Source organism: Lepidochelys kempii, chromosome 8 (assembly GCF_965140285.1).
Source record: "Lepidochelys kempii isolate rLepKem1 chromosome 8, rLepKem1.hap1, whole genome shotgun sequence".
In the NCBI taxonomy this organism is placed as follows: Eukaryota; Metazoa; Chordata; order Testudines; family Cheloniidae; genus Lepidochelys; species Lepidochelys kempii.
In genome coordinates, this window is record NC_136387.1 from 51,488,608 (window position 1) to 51,511,209 (window position 22,602).

At 43.2% G+C, this 22,602-nt stretch overlaps 1 protein-coding gene across 6 annotated transcripts in view; it reads left to right on the forward strand.

The window, feature by feature from the left end:
- The window catches only part of RASAL2 (RAS protein activator like 2), a 275,004-nt gene that overhangs the window by 227,918 nt on the left and 24,484 nt on the right, over positions 1-22,602 (forward strand). For 5 of the 6 annotated variants that reach the window (XM_078854058.1, XM_073356489.1, XM_073356486.2 and 2 more), the window contains 8 exons: positions 3,123-3,276; positions 7,333-7,431; positions 8,084-8,638; positions 11,605-11,749; positions 16,632-16,776; positions 17,717-17,953; positions 18,799-19,000; positions 22,384-22,583. In XM_078854058.1, the coding sequence (XP_078710184.1) occupies positions 3,123-3,276; positions 7,333-7,431; positions 8,084-8,638; positions 11,605-11,749; positions 16,632-16,776; positions 17,717-17,953; positions 18,799-19,000; positions 22,384-22,583 (1,737 nt within the window). The remainder of the gene's footprint in view (positions 1-3,122; positions 3,277-7,332; positions 7,432-8,083; positions 8,639-11,604; positions 11,750-16,631; positions 16,777-17,716; positions 17,954-18,798; positions 19,001-22,383; positions 22,584-22,602) is intronic. The other variant, XM_073356490.1, reaches the window with a different exon arrangement.

The following is a 22,602-nucleotide window of genomic DNA, read 5'->3' on the forward strand; positions in this document are numbered from 1 at the left end:
CTAAAGGACCATCTTTTGGAACTGAATTTGCTGAGAATTTGGGAGAGTTGCCACTTGGGTAGCCAAGTGACCTCAGCAGTTCTTTCTTTAGAGGAGAAATTTAAATTAGAGAGAGGATTTTGCATAGAATAATATTAAAGTGGTGCATTGTGGTGTGTTTATTTTAGACTTGCCCTACCTAATTGCAGCAAGTGTTCAATTATACATGGCTGAGGTTTTAGGTTTTCATTGGTACAAGCTGCTGCTGTAACCTATTATAAAAAAGCACAGTGCAGACAGAGTGCTCATACTAATGTTGTCAATTTGTATTTGAAATCTCTTTTTAAGAATCCATCTTATCAAAATGCAGCTGTTCCCTATGTTTAGATCATTTTAATGTATTTAATGTAACCTACATTTTCTCTGAGAATGTCTAAAGATCCCATGTGAATCAACCAGCGTGCCAGAAGTAGCTGATCTTGTGCAAAACTAAAATGAGGTGAACTCTGCTTGCTTCTTAATATATTTATTCTTTGTAGTATCCATGTCTTGGTAAGCTGCCTTAGAACTGGTGAAGATGCAAACAAAAATGCATTTGGAGAAGGCTTCCTGTTTTCTAATATCCCTCAATAAAGCTGCTGCTATGGTATTGAGAGTTTTACGATTTTTTAATATTACAAAGTATTAGGTTTTCTTAAAAAAGAGTTTCAAGGGGAAGTACAATTTTTCAGAGAATAAAGCTGCCAGCATAGCTAACAAAACCTTCCCAATCCTTCTTTGAATAACTATTTGTAAACGTTTTTGCTTTGAAACTAAGGGCTTGTCTACACTTAAAATGCTACAGTGGCACAGCTGCGCCTGTGTAGCGCTTCAGTGTAGACACTACCTATGCCAACAGGTAGCTAGTGGTAGCTAGGTCGACGGAAGAATTCTAGCACAGTCTGCATGGGGACTTAAGTCAGCTTAACAACGCTGCTCAGGGGGGTGGATTTTTCACACACTTGACCGATGTAGTTAAGCTGACCTAATTTTTTAGTGTAAACCAAGCCTACATTGTGGCCCAACTATGGTGGGAAACCTTGGTGAGAAAGTATTGCTTTAAAGTGCAGCTCTACTCTGAAAAGTGTGTGGAAAAATAATGCCAGCCTACTCTCACATCCGCTTTTCCTTATGCTTAGTCTTATTTGCTGTGCATTGCTGAATAGCAATAGGGTTAAGCATGTGCTTAAGTGCTTTCCTGAATCAAGGCCTGGAATAGCAAGTATGTTTTTACTGGTTTCAGAGTAGCAGCTGTGTTAGTCTGTATCCGTAAAAAGAAAAGGAGGACTTGTGGCACCTTAGAGACTAACAAATTTATTTGAGAATAAGCTTTCATGAGCTACAGCTCACTTCATCGGATTCAAAGTGAGCTGTAGCTCACGAAAGCTTATGCTCTAATAAATTTGTTAGTCTCTAAGGTGCCACAAGTCCTCCTTTTCTTTTTGTTTTTACTGTTTTTATCCCTGTTCATGAGTTGAACAGAGTAGAGTCAAATGCAGTAAGAGAGGCACCTGGATTCTATTCCTTGTTTTTACTATCAATCATTTCATTTACTCAGGGATGATCAGTTAGGCATGAGTAGCCCCACCAAAGTAGTGCCATTGAAAGCACAATTTTACCTGCAGAACCTTTTATTCCAGGTAGTGATGCACAAGGAGGAAACAACCTGAGGTGATAACATTTATTCTGGAGTCAGAAACCTGGTACTTTACAGTACCACTTTGACAGTGACTGCACTATAAGAATTTTATCTCGCTCAGGCCTCGTCTACACAAACACATAGCTCACAGCAAGCTAGGATGAGAGTCTACTCTGCACTGGCCTGCGGCACAAGTGCATATGTGGACCCTCTGCTGCACACCAAAATTACTGTAATGCTCTTTGATCTACCCTGCTTTGAAATAGTAGGTTAGAGCGCACTGACAAGCTTGTAGTGCATGGTAGCAGGGTCCGCATAGACACTTAGTGTATGGCAAGCTAGACGAGGGTAGATTTACACCCCAGCTTGTCACAAACTAAGTTTTTGAATAAACAAGCACGAACATACAAGTATCACATGGAAATTGAATTCTGAAAATATTGTAAACCGTTTGACATGCAAAACTGGTCCCAAAACTCTGAAGTTAGCTGGAGTTGTGTGTCTTCGAAAAGTCAGCAAGAGCCAAAAGGAGACTGATGGAAGGAGGTCTGGATAGATGACAAATGCCTGGAGTGATAGAGGATCAGAAGCAGACAGAAATGATGAGGGACATCCTTGGAGGAGTTAGAGGTGGGAGATTCCTGCAGTGGTCAAGGAGAAGGAACTTAGACCCATCAGCTGAAAAAGAGAATCTGTGTGTCCACTGGGAAGATAGAAGAGGCCTGGGGCAATCCCAGAGGAGGAATGCTGAGTGAGGCCAAAAAAAGACAAGGGAGATGGGAACAGTTAAAAGGTGTAAAGACCAGCCAGACAGAGGGATTGCAAAATGTCAGTGTAGACAGCTGATCTGGGTAGGGTAAGGTGGCAGGGTATTTGCATGTTTTAATTGTTTTTGTTTGTTTTTGTTTCTATATTTTCTCCTCCACAATATGTAGAGGGAAATCCCACTGATTGAAAAAACTGCCTGTTTTAAAGAGGAAAAATCTCATTTTGTGTGTGTTTAGGGATTGGGGGGAAGGTGTTTGTTGCTATTAACAAAGCATTTGCTTAGTAATCAGCATTTAAATATTCCCAGTAGCATATTGTCTACAGTAAATACAGATTTAAAGATAAATCCACATTTTGTCAAGAATTTCTATTTTTCTTTTTTACTGTGCCAAAATGGATGCAACTTGTAGTTCTATGAATCTATATCTCCTGGATTTGGGTGGTGGTGGGAATCTATTTACTAGCCAGATGCTAGTACAACAATTTTGTACTGTATTAAAGAGTTATGCGACACCTTGAATTTGAGAAACTGAATAAATAAGGCATGCAATTTATTTACTTTAGGCTTATAAAGTACTTATAAAAATTGTACAGACTGGTTAACCCATCAGTCTCAATCTTCCTTTGTTTCTGGATGTTTCCAAATCTTGTTTAGGAGATGACTCCCTCTTATTTTTCCCTTCTTCTCTGCTTTCAGATCTCGTGGACTGCCAAAGCTGAAAGAATCTCGTTCACATGAGTCTTTGCTGAGCCCAGGCAGCGCAGTGGAGGCATTGGATCTTGGGACTGAAGAGAAAGTTTTTGTCAAACCGCTTCACAGCAGTATCCTTGGACAAGACTTCTGCTTTGAGGTAAAGAAACACCACCCCATAAAAGTACAGATTGCATAGTCAGTCAGTATGCGTCCACAGTGGGCACTGTTTTGTGACTTCCTAAGTGGGTGAATAAATCCGTTTTCTCAGACATTTGAGATTATGATGTAAACTATCTGATCGTAAGATTCTGAAGTCCTTGGCGCTAATGACATCCATCAGTCAATGGGAAGAAATCTTTTCAGTGATTATACTCTTCTAATTGAATGTCTGCATATCTGATACAAAACTAGGCATTTGTAATGTGCATGCAGATATATGGCTTAAGCTTGCTTAAGTACTCATCATAATCTGAATTCTCTTACAATACATTTTTTAAAAACAGTTAAAATATGACTAAATTGAGAAGTCAGCTGATATAAGAGCTCTGCTCCAAAAGCCCTGTTCTGGCAGGTTATTGAGGAAAAGCTTGAGTAAACAAAGACCTTGCAGGTTTCCAGAAGGTCAACAAACTTTAACTTCGTCAGGCAATCAAGGGATTAAATTCTGTGGCTCAGGACTTCTGCTGCCCACTGGCCTTCTCCCCCACTCCCCTGCATTCATATTATGGGGCTGGTAGCAAGAGCACCCCGACTGATCTCAGTTACCAAGATACCATGAGAAGAAAGTCTGTATGTTAGAAAGGTCTGTAAAGTTAGTGGAGGGCTAATGAAGGTATATTACATAAGCGTGCTTTTAAATTGGATAAACCCTACCTAAAACGCATATCTAAAGTTGACAGGATGAACAGCATATTATCAAGTCTTATATCAAGGCCATCACCCTCAACACAACGTCATGGACCCACTCAGTCTTCAGTGGAGTTATGCCTGGGTTGAATCTGGCCTCAGGTGTCTAAATCCCTGACGCAGAGATTGGTTTGCTACCTTAAAACTGCTCTATCAGAACACCACATAGATCAGTCTCATCCCTTTTCCTTAAGGGAACGTGTTCAGAAGTTGTTCCAATTCATTTCAAGGTAGTATCTGTTGTGCTGATATTGATCTCAAAGGCCCAAAGAGTTAAAGGTGTTCATAATCTCTTTCACTGTTGAACCTTAAACAGAGATAGGTAGGTTTGGAGTTATTGTAAACAGAGGCCTTTGTTTTACTCAGTAACTTGACAAACACCCAAAAGCATTTATTCCAATGAAAAATTTATTGATTAAATAAAAGAAGGAATAAGAAATCAAAACAGGCATTTATATTGAAACTCAAGTTGAGTGATTATGCAAAACAAACTTAGTCAAAACCTTTAAAGCCTTTCTCCTTTTGGAGGTAAAAGATCAGTCTCTTATTTTCAGAACAACTTTTCTTTGATGAAAAGGAAAGGGTTAATTTTACTCCAGCTTTGATGTGTTGAGGGCATTTACTTATCCTGTTCTTAACAGACAGACACAAGGTAGAGGAAAGACAGGTAAGAAAAGATGGGTGAAATACAGCTTTTCCTGATGTTTTTGGAACACTGGACCGCTGGTTAGTTACAAGAGGATGCTTTTGGCTGGCAAGTCAATCGTGACACCTGCTACTTGGATCCTGATTTACAATCTGGTCAGGGACATCATCTTACTGGATGTTTTCTTCATAGACAAGGCAGGCTTAGATGAATACAACATAGTTGACTTCAGGATTCGATGGAAAGCCAAGAGAGTGAGAAATAGAACAGAAGGAAAGAAGGGAGGACATAAAATAATACCACAAAGCAGGGGTTCTCAAATAGGGGGTCAGGACCCCTCAGGGGGTCGCAAGGGTCTTAAATGCGGGCTTGCAAGCTGTCAGCCTCCACCCCAAACCCTGCTTTGCCTCTAGCATTTATAATGGTGTTAAATATATTTAAAAGCATTTTTAATTGATGGGGAGCTATGGCAAAGTGGGACTGTTCTTAATGTTTCCTCTGAATGCTGTAGGGGTGCCTCAGATTCCCCTATGCATTTCTTAAGTCTCCAGGTGGTGGGATAAGAGAGTGTAATTGTTGCAGACCAAAGGGCCAGTGTACATAAATGGCCGATACTCTGTCTCCTTGGCAATTGATGGCCTGGGCCCTTCCCCACTGCAAGGTGAAAGCTAAAGGGTTGGAGAACAAAGGAATCGGGTGACCTCCTGGCCCGGGAAAGGGACAAAGCCCGGAGGAGGAGCTAGTGGAGAGTGAGTCAGTTTCGGCATGCTGGGGACATGGAGTGAAGTGCAGACGTGGTTGTCTGGCTCACTGCCCCCCAAAATGGACCTGGCTGAGGGGTCCTAGTCTCTGTACCTACAAGCTCTGTTTTAGACCGTGTTCCTGTCATCTAATAAACCTCTGTTTTACTGGCTGGCTAAGAGTCACATCTGATTGCGAAGTTGGGGTGCAGGACCCTCTGGCTTCCCCTGGACCCCGCCTTGGCGGACTTGCTGTGGGAAGCGCACGGAGGGGCAGAGGATGCTGAATGCTCCGAAGTCAAACCCAGGAAGGTGGAAGCTGTGTGAGCTTTTTGCCCTGCAGACAGGCTGCTCACAGAGAGGAGACTTCACCTGAGTCCTGACTGGCTTTGTAGGGAGCAGTTCCAGAGCATCGCCCAGGGACTCCGTGACAACTGGGGTCACACTCAGAGGCTTGCTACGTGAAAGGGATCACCAGTAAAAAAGTTTGAGAATCACTGTAACAAAGGAAAGGAAAATGATGCAGGATCTTACGTGCCCCTGCAATGTTGGCAATTATATATATCCCCACTTATGGGCTTGAGGACTGGATGTCATGATCATATGATGACTTTCAGCACTCACCGGTGAAAACAAAGTACCTTGAACAAGCTTAAGGTCAGCAGGCCTTCTTCTCAGGAAGAAAGTCCTTTAGATGAGTCAAGGTGAGCTGGGATGAGTTGCAGTGCTGGCAGTTCGGGGGATAAACTGGGCCACCAGGTGGAATGGGAGAACTGAGCTGAGCTGATCATGTCTTTTCTTCAGTCTCTTTAAGAAAGGGTAAAAGTGGGTGTCATAGTTCATCTCCCTCGTTATTTTGTCCACCAGTTAGGCCTCGTAGCCATCACATCAATTTTGGTCTGTTAGTTCTGGTTCCACATCTTCCAAAAATTGTTGAAATTATGCTTGCTAAAAATGGATTATATCAACATGGCCTTTTTGATTTAGATTAATCAATCTTCTTTGTCTGGTTCTTTTGCACTTGTTACAGCATTCCGCATTATAAACAAATTGACCTATTTTTCATGGTTATTGTAACATCTTATGAACTTTCACATACTTTTTACATCTGAGTTCACAATAGGGGTATACTCTGTAGGCTTAATAGTCACAACATATCTCATTGGCTGGAAGCACTTCCTGTTCTGCTTCAGCCTTCCTGGGTAGACGGAAGACAGCTGGCAATACAAATGCAGAGTTTAGTACTAACATTTAGTCTTAAAGTGCTTTGCCTATGCTCATACATCTGAATGGGAAGAACAGGGAGAGCTGGCAAGGCCAAATAAAAATTGAAGCAAAATGTGACTGTCTCCTTATATGCACAAACAGAGCTAGCATCAGTTTTGCTCCAGGTGGTGTTGTCTCTTCCAAAAGCAGACTCAAACGTTTTGGCTGTTTCAGCCCATTGATGTGTATAGTACCCAGAGCATGCAATTTTTAGCTTCCCGAAGACAGTATTTCCAGTGACATCCAGCAGGGATTTTTGTTCATCAGACCTTTCATCAACATGTGACTAGCTCTCTCCCTACACCTGCTCCGTTAATGATCAGATTGTCAGCCTTGGGGACTTACTGGGATATTGCAGGTATCTAGAGGCTGCAGTTCAGTTAGCATGTGCACAAATTTCAAATTGCTGACTACATCCTTATTTTACAGTCTCTCAGAACATTTGGCTAGAACAGTGTGTTTCCCTTCAGTTTTATACCCATCTGAGCTGAGGTTTTTTTCTCTGCAGTCTGTGCCCTTTTCAGGCTTGCTCCTTCCCTGCTCCCATATTTTGCTGCCTCTTTCATATTCTCAATGCTTGAAAGTCACCTATGACTTTTGCTCCTTTTTCTGCTTTGCAGTCTTGCCAGAACTGGACCTATTGTTTGTGTTTCAGGTAACCTACTCCAGCGGCAGTAAATGTTTCAGTTGCTCCTCTGCAGCGGAGAGAGACAAGTGGATGGAAAACCTACGCAGGACAGTGCAGCCTAACAAGGTAATAGAAGAGGAAGCTGTAGGAATAATACCACCAGTAAAATGTTCATGGCATGACTGGATTCTTGTCCAGATGATATATCAAACCATTACAGAGGTGCTTACCTATTTAATTAGGTCAATCACGACGCCCCCCCCTCCCCCAACCCCCCGCTATACCTCAGACGTTCTTGTCAACTGCTGGAAATGGCCCACCTTGATTATCACTATAAAAGGTTTTTTCCCCCCCCGCTCTCCTGCTGGTAATAGCTCACCTTACCTGATCACTCTCATTACAGTGTGTATGGTAACACCCATTGTTTCATGTTCTCTGTGTATATAAATCTCCCCACTGTATTTTCCACTGAATGCATCCGATGAAGTGAGCTGTAGCTCATGAAAGCTTATGCTCAAATAAATTTGTTTGCCTCCAAGGTGCCACAAGTCCTCCTTTTCTTTTTGCTGAAATGTTATGAATCTGCCAGCTTCTGGATGGCAGAAGTTAAGAGCAAGTTTGTGTTCTGAACAAATTTGAATACAGCTTTTCAAAGGTGATCAAATAGCAATGTATAAAATACACTCATTGCATGATCAGTATTTTCTGTTTGAAAAGAAAATGTTCTTTTTCCTCATCACTGTCTCTAAATCAATGCTGAGCTCTTTTTTCTGCACAGGACAACTGCCGTCGAGCTGAGAATGTGCTCCGTCTCTGGATCATTGAGGCCAAGGACTTGGCCCCCAAGAAGAAATACTTCTGTGAGCTGTGCCTTGACGACACTCTGTTTGCCCGCACCACCAGCAAAACAAAAGCAGACAACATCTTCTGGGGCGAACACTTTGAGTTCTATGGCCTCCCGCCCCTCCACAGTATCACAGTTCACGTCTATAAGGATGTGGAGAAGAAGAAGAAAAAAGACAAGAATAACTATGTAGGACTGGTCAACATTCCCATGGCCAGCGTGACTGGTCGTCAGTTTGTGGAAAAGTGGTACCCAGTCAGCACACCTACGCCCAATAAAGGGAAATCAGGGGGACCTTCCATTCGCATCAAGTCCCGATACCAGACCATCACCATCCTCCCCATGGAACAGTACAAAGAATTTGCAGAGTTTGTTACTAACAACTACACCATGCTGTGCTCAGTGCTGGAGCCTGTGATCAGCGTGAGGAACAAGGAGGAAATGGCCTGTGCCTTGGTGCACATTCTTCAGAGCACTGGCAGAGCCAAGGTAGGAGCGGAAGGAACATCTCACAATGATTTCTGAGACTCATAAACATTTCTCATGGTTTTAAACATAAATAGCATGAGGGGTGGACAGGCCTGGGAATGGGAGTCAGAGGAGGGGAACACTACCAAAGGGGAGAGGCTGTAGAGGGGAAGCGAAGTAAAGCAGAATGAGCATTTTAAAGAAGTTTGGGCAAATCCTTTATAAGGGGAAGTCAATATAGGTGTGCAACACATTACCAGAAGTAGAATCTGTAAGTGTGAATATATTCCAAAGAGCTAGATGTAGACACTTAGAGGAGATAACTATTGCAGGGTTAAAACATTAGCTATGTAGGTGGAAGGACTTCATAGCATCCTACCATCACAGAATGTTATGTCTGTACCTTGAGTACATTGAAATATTTTATGCATTGCTGGATAGATGATGCACCATGAACACTGTAGCATCAAGGGACTTGCAAATAAAATTTTGTAAATGTGTCTTATAAACAGTGAACAGCAAAAGTTCACCACAGTTAACATGAGGGATTAGCACTTGGATTAGCCTAGCTGGATTGTGAGTAACCACTCTGAAAAGCCATACCCCATTACTGCATCCTCACACTGGTACTGCACTCACTTGTGTGGGTCGCTCAAACTTCTGGGGCATATCCCATGTTCTTCATTTGCAATAAGCTGAGCGGCTCTATGATTCTGTCCCAACTTGTCTGTCCTTCTGGGTACACAGGGGGCATTGTGGGAAGACATTGGAGGACTCTCTGCACTCAAATGGTCACTTTGTCACTGCAAAGTGCGTCGATTACCAGCCTGAGTGAAAGTGGTACCCGAGCTCTAGCCTCTATGACCCCCAGCTGTACCAGCTACCCTGAGTTCTTAAAGCACAGCCAAACTTCGATGAGCCAGGTGTTGTGTGTGGACGGGAATGTGTACATAATCCTTCCACTTTTATGCACTATATTTACCATCTTCCACTGCACACGTCCCTCTCGATAGAATGTCTTTTATGACCAAGTGTGCTGAGAATTCATACAGTACCATTTGCCTGTCTGATCTAGTGCAGTTTACAGCTAGAGTAGCTCCTGTAGCATTGAACTGTAATAATTCTGGCAAGCCATCTCCAGATTCCTTCAATGTTCTTTGCAACAGATAAGTAAATTAGCATGTTAAAGCTCTACCTTTGTAGTGCTTGTATTTTAGATTCTAATGTACTGGCGAAATCCTACAATGTAGGACGGGGTGGCCAACCTGAGCCTGAGAAGGAGCCGGAATTTACCAACGTACATTGCCAGAGAGCCTCCGATGAAGTGAGCTGTAGCTCACGAAAGCTTATGCTCAAATAAATGTGTTAGTCTCTAAGGTGCCACAAGTCCTTCTTTTCTTTTTGCGAATACAGACTAACACGGCTGTTACTCTGAAACCAGTAATATGTCAGTAGCCCCGCTCCTAGCACCTCCCAACCATTGGCAGCCCTTCCAATCAGCGCTTCCCCGTACCTCCCGATCAGCTGTTTCGTGGCATGCAGGAGGCTCTGGGGTGGGGAAGGGGAAGGAGCGAGGGCATGTTAGCCTCAGGAGAGGGGGCAGAGCCAGGGGTTGAGCAATGAGTGCCCCCCGGCACATTGGAAAGTTGCTGTAGCTCCAGCCCCAGAGTCGGTGCCTATACAAGAAGCTGCATATTAACTTCTGAAGAGCTGCAGGTGGCTCCGGAGCCACAGGTTGGCCACCCCTGATGTAGGATATTACAATCTGGAGCTCTCAAGTGAGCAATCCAGGATTTTATTATATAGTTGTTACACATGAATTTCACTAATTTACACTGATTGGGAAAACTATTACCAATTTTCAGAGAAAATAAAAAGGCAAGTAAATAACAATAAAGCAAGGGTAATGTAGCTTGGTTGTAGTTATTAGAGACTCCCTACTATACTAGTAATGTGCTTCAGTAAATTTTGTGAAGTAACATTTTAGGGATGTGAGACCTCACTACCGCTGTGTGAGAGGTTGCCACTTTTTTCTGCAGATTAGCAAGATTCTCTTGTATTATTCAGGGGGGCTTGAAGGGATATTAAAAGATGTAGAAAACAAACAAAAATTTGGTCTCTGCCCCCAGGAGCCTTACAGTGTCTGAGGTTGGATTTTGGAAGGGGCTGATTGCTTCCTGTGGGATGCTGAGTGCCCTCAGCTCCCGCTGGAGTAAGTAGCTGAGGAATTTGATTACCACGGCAGGACTGGGCCCTGTATTAGCAGCTTGCAGTCTGCTTTGATTCTTGCCCCTTGTTCTGTCTGGCCTGCCTGATAGCCTGAATGTAGTTCAACACAATGCTAAATTAATGCATAGTAGGAATGCTAACTTTGTCTCCCTAATCCCCAGCCCATTTTATGCTCATTAATTTCATTGGTCTAAATCCTTCTTAATAAAATTCCTGTATTCAATTAAAAGTTGGATTTGCTTTCCTCCTGATATTTTGAGTTTGGATAGCAGGGAAACACACAGCTAGTTATCGCTAACATATATCAGTAAAGCATGACTATAACATGTCAGCTATGGAGGAGTGAGTATGTCATATATTCTGGTCAGGATCTGGATTAAATGTCAAAAAAGTTTGGTTGTAGGGATTTTTTATTTAGAGACTTGCTTCCACCATTGTAATTTTACCCACCAGTCCCAGCTGCTATTCCAGTTTTAGAAATGAGTCCAAAAATGACAGAGCTGGGGATCTGTATTGGCCTAGGCAGTCAGGTACACAAATGTGAGGAGAACTCTAGCTAATCTTTATAGCCCCCAGTGCTGTAATATCTGCATGCCTTCCCCCAGGCCAGGCACTTCAGTTCAATAATCCTCTCATCCTGTTTTGAGGTGTGTCAGGCTCCTTTTACTCTTCCCATTTGGGTTCTAAAGTCACTTAAAGAGCATAGCATGATTCTATTTGATTAATAAACCTTATTCCTTCTGGACTTTTTCCCTCAGGACTTCTTGACTGATCTGGTGATGTCTGAGGTAGATCGCTGTGGGGAGCATGATGTTTTGATCTTCAGGGAGAATACGCTTGCCACCAAAGCCATTGAGGAGTACCTAAAGCTGGTAGGACAGAAGTATCTTCATGATGCACTTGGTAAGAAAATACCAGTCTCTTTTCTTTTTTCCTTTCACAGAACCTAGGGACCAAATGCTGTCCGAGCAATCAGCCAAGTGACGTGGCTGTGCGTTGAGTATCCTGGTGGGAAATGCATTGACTGCTACTCCAGCTTCAACAATGGAGTTGGTTCTGTGGCTCTAGGACTCCTGTGTACTGAAATCCATGGCCCCTTGCCACATAGCACCGGATCCACTGGCCTCAGCCAGTGGATCGCTCACCTAGGGGACTTGTGGCATGTCCCTTGCATGTACTCCTGAAATGCTGCTCTCTCACCATGTGCAGTAGAACCTCACTGGTTCTGCTCCATCTGGGCCCTTCTTGTTTATGGAACGCAGAGACAAGATTTGGCTCCTAAGATTTGCAGCAGCTGAAAAAAGATCACACTCACTTCTGTGTGGATTAAGGGGTCTCCTTTAACGGTTATCTCATCCCAATGCTCTACATTTTTCTAAGTACCATCTTTTCTCTTGGTTCCCCTTATTGATTGTCATATCTCTTCATTATGATTTGTGAATCATTCGGTCTGGAGTACGTAAACAGGGATAAAGGTGATTTTGATAATGTAACAACTGGGAAAGATACTGACAACATAGATGAAGTTCAGTGCTTTTGCACTGTGTAGACTTTGCATCTGGACATTGCTGGTGAATCCAGTATAATCCCAGCTGAAAGAAGCTACATGGAAATTTCAAGAAAGGGTCAGAAGTGTTCTGCGTAGGCTTGCATAGCCCCTTTGTGGGGGAAAAGGAACCGTAATGTTGAAGATGCTCTGTTCAGCAGGGCAGCCCAAAGTCCTACCTGAAAACTGATTCGCACCTAGGGGTGTGAGGCTGAGGGCAAAGCTGATCATCCACTGGATTTTATTGCTGGGGCACCTCCAACCAAGCTGTTCCTGTTCATTTGTCAAGGAAGGTACAAGTCCAAGCCGGTATTAGGGTTGGGTGCATGTATGTATTGTAATAAAGATTTGACAATTTGCATACACACAAGGTGCACCATTGAGCTACTGGCAAATTTCCAGAGTGGCCCTCTGAGTCACAAACTTTGGTCATGACCCCTGCTTTTGAGCAATTAATTCAATACCCTGATAGTCATGTTTCTCTTAATCCCACCTTAACCTTCTAATCCTTCACCAGATGCAAACAGAAATATTTAGGGTTACATGTGGCCAGCTGGAGAGAATGAGGCTGTGAGGCTAGGGAGCATCACAAACCAGGAGAACCTGCTTCAAGCTGTGCCGGTGACCCTTTGAGGATGCTTGTCCTAAGTGCTCTTTACTCAGGGAAAAGAACAGAATCAATTGTTCTCCAATTGCTCATCTCAGCCTACATGCCTAGCTCTTGCACTTGTGATGTTCCAGGTCTCGAACCCAGGCGTAAGAGTCCACAGACCGCAACTGCATCCTGTCCTCCACCCCAGGTCTGCTGAAACCTGGTGGACCAAGAAGCTAGTAGGACTATAGCCTCAGTCAAGGCACCACCCATGGGAGCCCTGATTGGAGGATTGTCCAGCTCTACCAGTTGTTCCAACCATGTTATTTAAGACAGAAAGTGGCACAGAAAGTTTGTCCAAGCAACAAGGTGATTTCTTCTTGTGGCTGCATTGGACCCTGCTTGTGCTTGCACCCAAACCCTGTTCTTGATTCCTGCTCCACTCCTGTCTCACCCATGTCTTCACTCCTGTTCCCACTGTGCTCCATCCCCACGTTTGATCCTTGCCTCTCCTCTAGTTTCTGCCCTTACACCTCACTTCCAGCCATCAGTGACCAGTCCTGGCTTCGACTCCGACTTCTGACCCTGACTCTGGCTTGACCCTTGGCTCTGACATTTGGATCAGCCTTGACCCTCAGCTTCGATTCTTGCTTCTGACTCTGGCTCGACCCCTGACTCTGGTAATTAGAAGTGGACTCAGGTGTTGACCCTTGGCACCATTCCCCAACCTGGACACCTGCTCTGCCCACTAGACCTGACTCCTGCTCTACTAGGCCAGACCACCTGCATCCCCATAACAGCACTCACCCTAACCCCACAACTTCCTCCCTTCCTAGCCTTACCCCTCCCAGCAAGCCCAGCAGACTCATCCTGCTTGTCTACCTGTCTTACCCGCACAGAGACAGTGCTTTGCTCTTGACATGTGCCACTGCCAAACATGTAATCCCAGCCCCACAAATGCTATCCCAACATTGGGTATGTCTACACAGCGACTAGACACCTGCAGCTGGTCCATGCCAGCCGACTCAGGCTGTGGGGCTATTTCACTGCCATGTAGATGTGTGAGGGTCCCAAACTGAGCTCCAGCCAGAGCCCAGAAATCTACACAGCAATGAAACAGTCCCTTAGCCTGAACCCTGCAAGTCTGAGTCAGCTGGCACGGGCCAGCCGCAGGTTTTTCCTCTGCTGTGTAGACGTACCCATTGCAACTCAGAGTGTGCACAGCTCCCAGTAAATGGACAGCCTCCCTACAAGGAGGCGCTACCAGCTGTATGCTGATTCCTCTCCTGCCCAGGGTCCCAAGATGAGCCACCTTTCCCCTCCTGTTTCTTGGCCTAGGGGAGATTGGAAATTCATGCAGGCCAGGTAAAATCATGTCAGAACTGACTCCTTCCAAGAGACCCATCCCTCCTCCCCAGTGGCCTGGAAACTGGCCAGTCATCCAGGTGTTAAGTGGTTGGCCAGATTAGTCAGTGTCTCAAGTCAGAATCTGAGATGTGATTATGTGTATTTTGAGTGTACTCTATATATCTTTTCAAATTCTGCCAGCTTTACTCTCACTGGGTAGAACCTTAAGATACTGCTCAACACGAGTCAGGGTGGCAGAGTCTAGCCCAGTATGTGGAGGCAAGCAGCAATTTACTTGATGCCTTGTCTTCCGACAGATTTAATTATCACCTTTTGGTTCAATATGTTACATTTGACTAAAAGTCCTTTAATGTGCAGTAATTACATGGATATTTTTAAATTGATGACTATTTATACATTGTTTTGGACACCAGTGCTAAGCGATAAGATTATGAATCATAGAAGTTAGAGATGGAAAAAGACCTGTTACATCATCCAGCTTGTTTCCAGTCTAGGACAAGATGGCTCTTGAAGATATATTTATCTAGTTTCAAATGCATCACACAATACGTTCAGTTAGATTCCATATTGTGTGAAATAAATTAACCACGCTGAATTCAGTATTAAGTGTTTAGTATACCTACAAGCACATTTTAATACATAGTTAGGATCTGGCTATGGACTACTGAGAACAAGTTACAAGTGCATAAAAAATGATTCAGGAAATTATTGTTACAACCAGAGTTTGCTCACCCAGAAGTGGTGCTGAGCTCTTAGCAAATAATACTAAACTACCTTCCCTCAGCAAAATTTTTCTGTAGTGGAGCCCAGATTATCTTAAAAATAACAAATTAGTGTTTTATCAAATTGTTGTTCATCGGCCAAACTTACTTGTTTTGATTATACTATAACATTGCAGAGCTGAAGTACTAAATAATGCTCCTAACATCTTTATTCTGTGCTGTTGAAGTTGCCCTCTAATCCTTTAATTGCCACAAGGGGTTGAAATTGGGCCAAGTACACTGTGAACAGAACTCATTTCAAGAAGTTGTAGTTTCCATTCCTTCCCAGGGTTCGGGTACCAGCGAAAGTTTCTAAACTGGATTTTCCGATGAACTACGAATACTTGTTCAGAATAATTACAGCGTAACCAGGTGTTGTCTGTAAGATTATATATGCAAGCACATAAACAAAAATTTGTGGAGGTGAAGAGATTTGGGTAAATGTACTACCTGTCCTGCTTGCAAAGCCATTGGTGGTTTGGTTTAGGGGTGGTTTTTTGTTTGTTTGTTTCTTAAAAACATTTTTGCACAGACAGTCCTTGTGGCATAAACTCCAAAGTGGGAAAATCTTCTGAGGACATAACTCAGGAGTCACTGAAACATTAAGCAGATAAGGGAAGATAACCAGTGCAGAGTTTAAAAAGTAATGAGTATACTAGAGTCCATATGAGAGAGAGAGTAGAAAATACACTGACGTTACAGAATATCAACCAATGGAAACACCACCATGCCCAGTCTGAAGTTGTGTGTCCAATTTCAGTTGCCTCTCTTTAAGAAAGAGAGGGTAGAAATTTAAAAGCTCTAGAAACAGGCAACAAAGATTTTGCAAGATGTAAGGATGACAAGAGGCTGCATAAACCAGGATTAGTTAACCTGGATTGAATTTTTCACAATTGCAAAGAACAGAGTGAAAACTGGTGAATCCTCCTTTTTACCGTGTCTCATAACACAAGAACCAGGTGACACTCAATGAAATTATAACACAGTAAATTTAGAACTAATAAAAATAAAAAGAATTGTCAGATTCATTGCCAGAGAAGGTCACAAAGACAAATAGCCTGGTTTTGCGTTTTAAAGGGATGGATAATTTTATAATCGCTAATAACATCTGTATTCGTGCAAAAAGAGGTAAGGATAATCATTCTTCAGGGTGTAAGCTGATATCTTGCAGGGGTCAAAAAGGAATTCTCCATCTCATTTCTCCCCCACCCCAATGTACAGCAGTTGCACAGCTGGCTAGATTCATTATTTTGGGAGGGGAGAGGAGTGGGATTTGCCTTCCTCTGAAGCCTCAGCTGTTGGCTAGAGTACCAATGGCCTGATCTGGTACGGAAAGTCCTGTATTTGAAAACAGTTATGAGGAGTCATGCACTCCACGCCTGGTGTCTGGAGACTACCTCACTGCAGATGCTGGGTGCAGAAAATGCAGTTGCCAAGGAGAGGCATAAACAGGCTTTAAAGATACATCAAGGAGACTTTCCTATAATTGCCACTGTTTGTAACCCTCTTCCCTTATAGGGGAATTCATCAAGGCTTTGTATGAGTCAGATGAGAACTGTGAAGTTGATCCCAGCAAATGTTCATCCAGTGAATTAACTGATCATCAGAGCAACCTGAAAATGTGTTGTGAGCTGGCCTTTTGCAAGATTATCAACTCCTACTGGTGAGCGCCTGCATCTTGCTTATTGGCCACTTGGTTTGATGTTTGGTTAGGAAAGGCAAAAATAGTATCCCTCTCTCTCCAAAATATGGGAAAGCAGCAGTTGTTGTGAGACCGAGGACAAACGTACTTCCATATATTATAGTAGCATGGGTTCCTATGGCTTACCGCTCTCTACACAACATTGCAGAGAGAAGTTCCGTCCAAACAAGGAGTCCTGACACCATACCCAGTCCTAAGTACTATACCATATGGGAATGTCCCCTGAAATATTTACTGTGGCAATGGAGATCTAGTGAATGATGATTGAATCAATGGGGTAACTTGAAAACTAAACTTCAGAAGTTCTATTTGAACTTTGAATAAGCAGCTAATAGCTTGGATGCTTAGGTGAAATGTTTTTCAGACCTCTTAGATCTGCAAAAGTGGTCTGGAAATTGTATTGTGGGGAAAATGCTTCACAGGAGATTTCTATTAGTGTCAACTTCTGATCAAGCTGGAAATGTTGAAATATTGGCTTTTCTGCTTCAGGCCAGATCAAATGAAAAGTAATTAAAAAAAAAAAAGTTAACTCAGCATTCAAAATCTTAAATCCAATTATAGAAATGAGCAACAGTTCAGTGTGTGTCTGAATTTTTACAAACATATTTGCCATTCACTTCAAACTAGGGATGGACATTTCTTAACCTGTAAATCAAAGTGATCAAAAAGGATTTAGTTTTATATCTTCTGTAGGAATGCTTTGAATAGTACTTAAGTGTACCAAATAAAATGGTGATCTGGGAGCTAAAACTAGAAATCTAACAACATTTGCTGGGCTGAAATAACAGAATAGCCAGCATTTCTGTTTCTCATGGTTTTGCCTTTCCTGTGACAGGCTATCAGTTCAACCTGTTACATTTTGCGCCCTTGTCATTTTATTGATTGATTTAATTGTTTGCAGTGTGTTTCCTCGCGAGCTGAAAGAGGTGTTTGCATCCTGGAAGCAGAAGTGCCTCAGTCGGGGCAAGCAGGACATCAGTGAACGCCTGATCAGCGCCTCACTCTTCCTCCGTTTCCTGTGTCCAGCTATCATGTCCCCTAGTCTCTTCAGTCTCATGCAGGAGTATCCTGATGACCGGACATCTCGCACTCTGACACTCATTGCTAAAGTCATTCAGAATCTCGCCAATTTTGCTAAGTAGGTGGCAGTAGCATATTGGCCCTGAAACAACAAAATGTTCAGGAGTCTTAGTCTCACGCATATTATTGAGGAAGGGAAAGGAGAGCTCTGTGCAAATACAACTCTAAAGCTAAGTCCTAGGAATACTGTGTGAAACTTTGAATGGGGAGGATGCTTTTCCGCCCACACGCTGCGTGGCTACATAAACCAAGAAGGGTTTAAGAAGACTACTGACGTGAACACTGTCAGCCTGATTCTGTTTTCAGGAGTAACTCCACTGAAGTCAGTAAAATGACACTGGTGTAAACTGTTGTAACTGAGAACAGAATCAGGTGTTTTCTGTATAGGTACATAGACATAGGTGAGAGGTTTTTCGCAGGAGTGGGTGGGTGAGATTCTGTGGCCTGCGTTGTGCAGGAGGTCGGACTAGATGATCATAATGGTCCCTTCTGACTTTAGTATCTATGAATATATCTATGAATTTATATACACTTAGGTTTTCAGTTGGTCTCATTATTACTAAAGAATACAAGTAGAATTCAGTATAAGTTACTTGAAGGTGGTAACTCTTTTTATCCAAACTCCCAGCCAAAGGAATGATGCAAAGAACGTATGCTTAGAGTCTCCAAAGAGGATAGTCTATGTCGGGGGCGATGGTGGTGCCTGTCACCCAGTGGTATGAACAGTGGATTGTTAATACCCAGATGAGTCAAGCAAAGCAGTGGGGTTCTTCAATCACTTGCCCCTCCTCTCTCTTCTCCTACCCCAGGAAGAAAGATGAAGGGGAAAGCATTAGAATAATTCTCTGAACACTTATCTGTTGTATTCTGTGTGGAAGTCATTTACTCTCTCTCTCTCTCTAGGTTTGGTAATAAAGAGGAGTACATGGCCTTCATGAATGATTTCCTGGAACATGAATGGGGGGGAATGAAGCGCTTTCTACTGGAGATCTCTAACCCAGACACCATCTCAAACACCCCTGGGTTTGAAGGCTACATTGACCTGGGCAGGGAGCTCTCAGTTTTGCACTCCCTATTATGGGAGGTTGTGTCCCAACTTGATAAGGTAAAGTAGGCTCAAGGGCTGGGAGGGTGGATTCTGCAATAGTATCATTGAAACTGTCAACACCAGGAAATACCCAAGGAGTGGCCAAGTCCTATTTTAGGAAGAACTTTCTGAAGTTCAGTAACTCTTTAGAAAACTATGTGACTGTGGCGTTGAATATTTATCCTTTCAATGATTCCAGATCAAGGCCTAGCTCCTGCAAGACCTGTGAGTCTTGAACAGGATGTGCAAGGTAGTTGTGCTCCAGCACAAGTGTAAATGCTTTGCAGAGGCTGGGTGTTCAGTGTTGTCCTCTGCACAGTGGTATGAAGCCTCCCTGAACACCCACTCCCTTACTCACACCTGTGCAGGGTAGAAAGGGCAGGGCATGGATGGAGAATGGGACTACCAGTGGAGACAGTGAGTTGCTTTGCTGCACATTCCCTTCTTAGGCTTTACTCCTCCTCCCAGATTGGAGTAGTTTAACAGTAGTGTTTTCATTAACGGCCTGAGCCAAAGACTGTTGCAGTCACTGGAAATCTTCCTGCTGATTTTAATAGGCATGGGATCAGATTTAGCATAAGATCAGGTTCCCCATGTATGCCCTGTCCCATTCGTATTTTTACATGCCCCACATTGTGCATGGTGAAGCTGGTTCTCTAAGAGCCAACACTGCAAACTCCTGAGATATGAAAACCAGGCAGTGTCTGTTCTGCAACCTACATCATCACCACTAGTAATGGACATTCTGTCATCAGCCTTTAGCTGGCAAGTTGGCTGATGCATGAGACAGAACAGACTCCGGCTTGCTTTTCCCTAGCCATGTGACCTCTTCAGAGCCAATAGGATTAAAAACTGGTCAGTGTAGAGAGGACTCGGACACAAGGACCAGAGTTCTTGAATAAGATTTTGCCATTTTTGCATGTTTACAAGCATTTGGCTATTCCCATCACACTGCAAAGTTTCAAATCCGCATTCTGTTGTCTGCAGTCCCAGATTCTACTTACACCATACCAGTTAGGTCTTTTCTTTTCAAATTGGAGATGAGGTGGTCTGCAGAGAGCTACTAATAATATTTTGTTACTAGCAAGGTTTGGAGAAATAATGATTTATTCAAAGATTTATTTCCTACTGGTACAGTATAAAATTATTTGTGTTGGTGTAGTAGAGTAAATCTAAATGCCCTTGATGCATGAAGATAAAAACATATGTTTTAGTTTGATAAGGATTTTTTGATTTGTCAGTTTACTGTCTACACTCATATATTTTTGCATTCTAAATGTCATATGCAGTAAAATTTCTCCTACAAAGACTGCTTTCCTAAGGCCACTGGAATGACTACCTGAGCACAAATGGGCAGATCCTGAGTTCATGTACATCGGGCTATGCCAGTTTACCTCAACTGAAGATCTGGCCCAAAGATTGAAAGCTTCTGGCATTGCCAGAAGGAAAAGCAAGAGAAAAACCCACTTTAGAACAGGACTGGACTTATGAATTTGCCGGTGTCAGATCTGACCTCATAGTTACTGGGTGCTGTGGAACTGCTTTCAAAATGCAAATAAGTGGTACATGGCGGGAGAGTGGAGGCAGGAAGCGGATACAGTATTAAGCCAGAGTATACTGTGCTCTTTTCCCAGTGCAGATGTATCAGTATATCCTAACAGGTTTTGGGAAAGGGGTTTTGTTTGTGCTAAAATGGGAATTAAGAGTTAATGTTACACTACCATATTGCTTCACTATGGGCAATGATTACAGGGACTAGGAAAGAGAATGAATGAAGTTACCAGGAAAAGCTGGAGATTTTAATGAAGAAGAAATAATTGGGAGAAACAAGCAGTTGTAAAGTAACTTTCCACTGTAGACAACTGATTTGGATGCCTGTTTCTGTGGGGTGGATCCTGTCTTTCACAGGAAGGTAGTCTTTGTAATGAGCTTTACTGTATAATAATACCTCCCTTACCCTCTATCCCCCACCCCTACCGGTGGCACTGTGTAGATGCCAAAGTCACCGTATAAACTCAGGGCAGATTTCCAGAGAAGAACAGAAAATCTGAACGGTAGCCTCCACCACAGGGATATAGTGTTGATAGAACTCCGCTTTATAGTCAGTTGCTGTTGTGTAAGGCCTTGCCAGACTGAAGTGAATTTTTCCCCTCTATTCGACATTGGTGAGGCCTCATCTGGAGTACTGTGTCCAGTTTTGGGCCCCACACTACAAGAAGGTTTTGGAAAAATTGGAGAGAGTCCAGCGAAGGGCAACAAAAATGATTAGGGGTCTAGAACTCATGACTTATGAGGAGAGGCTGAGGGAACTGGGATTGTTTAGTCTGTAGAAGAGAAGAATGAGGGGGGATTTGATAGCTGCTTTCAACTACCTGAGAAGGGGTTCCAAAGAGGATGGTTCTAGACTATTCTCAGTGGTAGAAGATGACAGGACAAGGAGTAATGTTGCGGTGGGGGAGGTTTACGTTGGATATTAGGAAAAACTTTTTCACTAGGAGGGTGGTGAAACACTGGAATGTGTTACCTAGGGAGGTGGTAGAATCTCCTTCCTTAGAAGTTTTTAAGGTCAGGCTTGACAAAGCCCTGGCTGGGATGATTTAATTCGGGATTGGTCCTGCTTTGAGCAGGGGGTTGGACTAGATGACCTCCTGAGGTCCCTTCCAACCCTGATATTCTATGATTCTATGATAAGTGTAATGATGCAAGGTAGCTAGATGCTAGTCGCTGGCTGAAATGAAAATATTGGGTTGGATGTTACTGGAGTTTTCATGCCGTTAATTTTAATTTCATTTCAAGTGGGAAAGCCACGTTAGCTCCCAGCTTTTGATAGCACCTTGGTACAAAGATGGCATCAGTGTAGGATGCCAAAAGGAGAAGGCTGATGAAATGGAAACCTCCCTCCCCCAAACCCTTTCAATTCTCTCCTGGATCCCTTGAATGCAGCCCCCCCCCCCCCCCCCCTTCTCTGTTGGCATGTATTTCTTTTACCACATGACCCCTTTTGCCTGGAAAGTTCCCTCCCATTAGCTGATTCTGTAGTCTCTGAATTCCCATTTATTAGTAGTTACTATAGTTTTTAACTTGACTCCACCCTGGATTTAGTTTGCTTTGCATGACAGTTTTGCGTTGGAATGGCAATAGTTTGGTTTTATTGAGCATGAATTTTATTTTTGGGGGTCAATCCTAATTTCTTTTCTATTTCCTTTTCTTTCCTCAATGTCTGCTGCACCCTGTTTCGTCTCCTTCATTCATCTCGTCGCCGTGGTTACACTGCTCCGTAACAATGCATTATGGTCCTGCCACACCCACACACAAACACCCACCCTCCTTCCTTCCAACCTCCACCCCTCTGCATCGTTATCAAAAAATGGCGGATGTCGCGGTGCTTATTATCCAATCAGGGTGAAAATTCCTTCCTACAGGCGACCGTGGCAAAACTTGGACCCCTCCCTCGTATTCTTGCTGATATCACCAAGTCAATGACCAATCCTACACCAATACAGCAGCAGCTGCGGCGTTTCACCGAGCACAGTTCTAGTCCAAATGTCAGTGGCAGTCTCTCCTCAGGGCTTCAGAAGATATTCGAGGACCCCACTGACGGGTATGTAACAGCCAGGGTT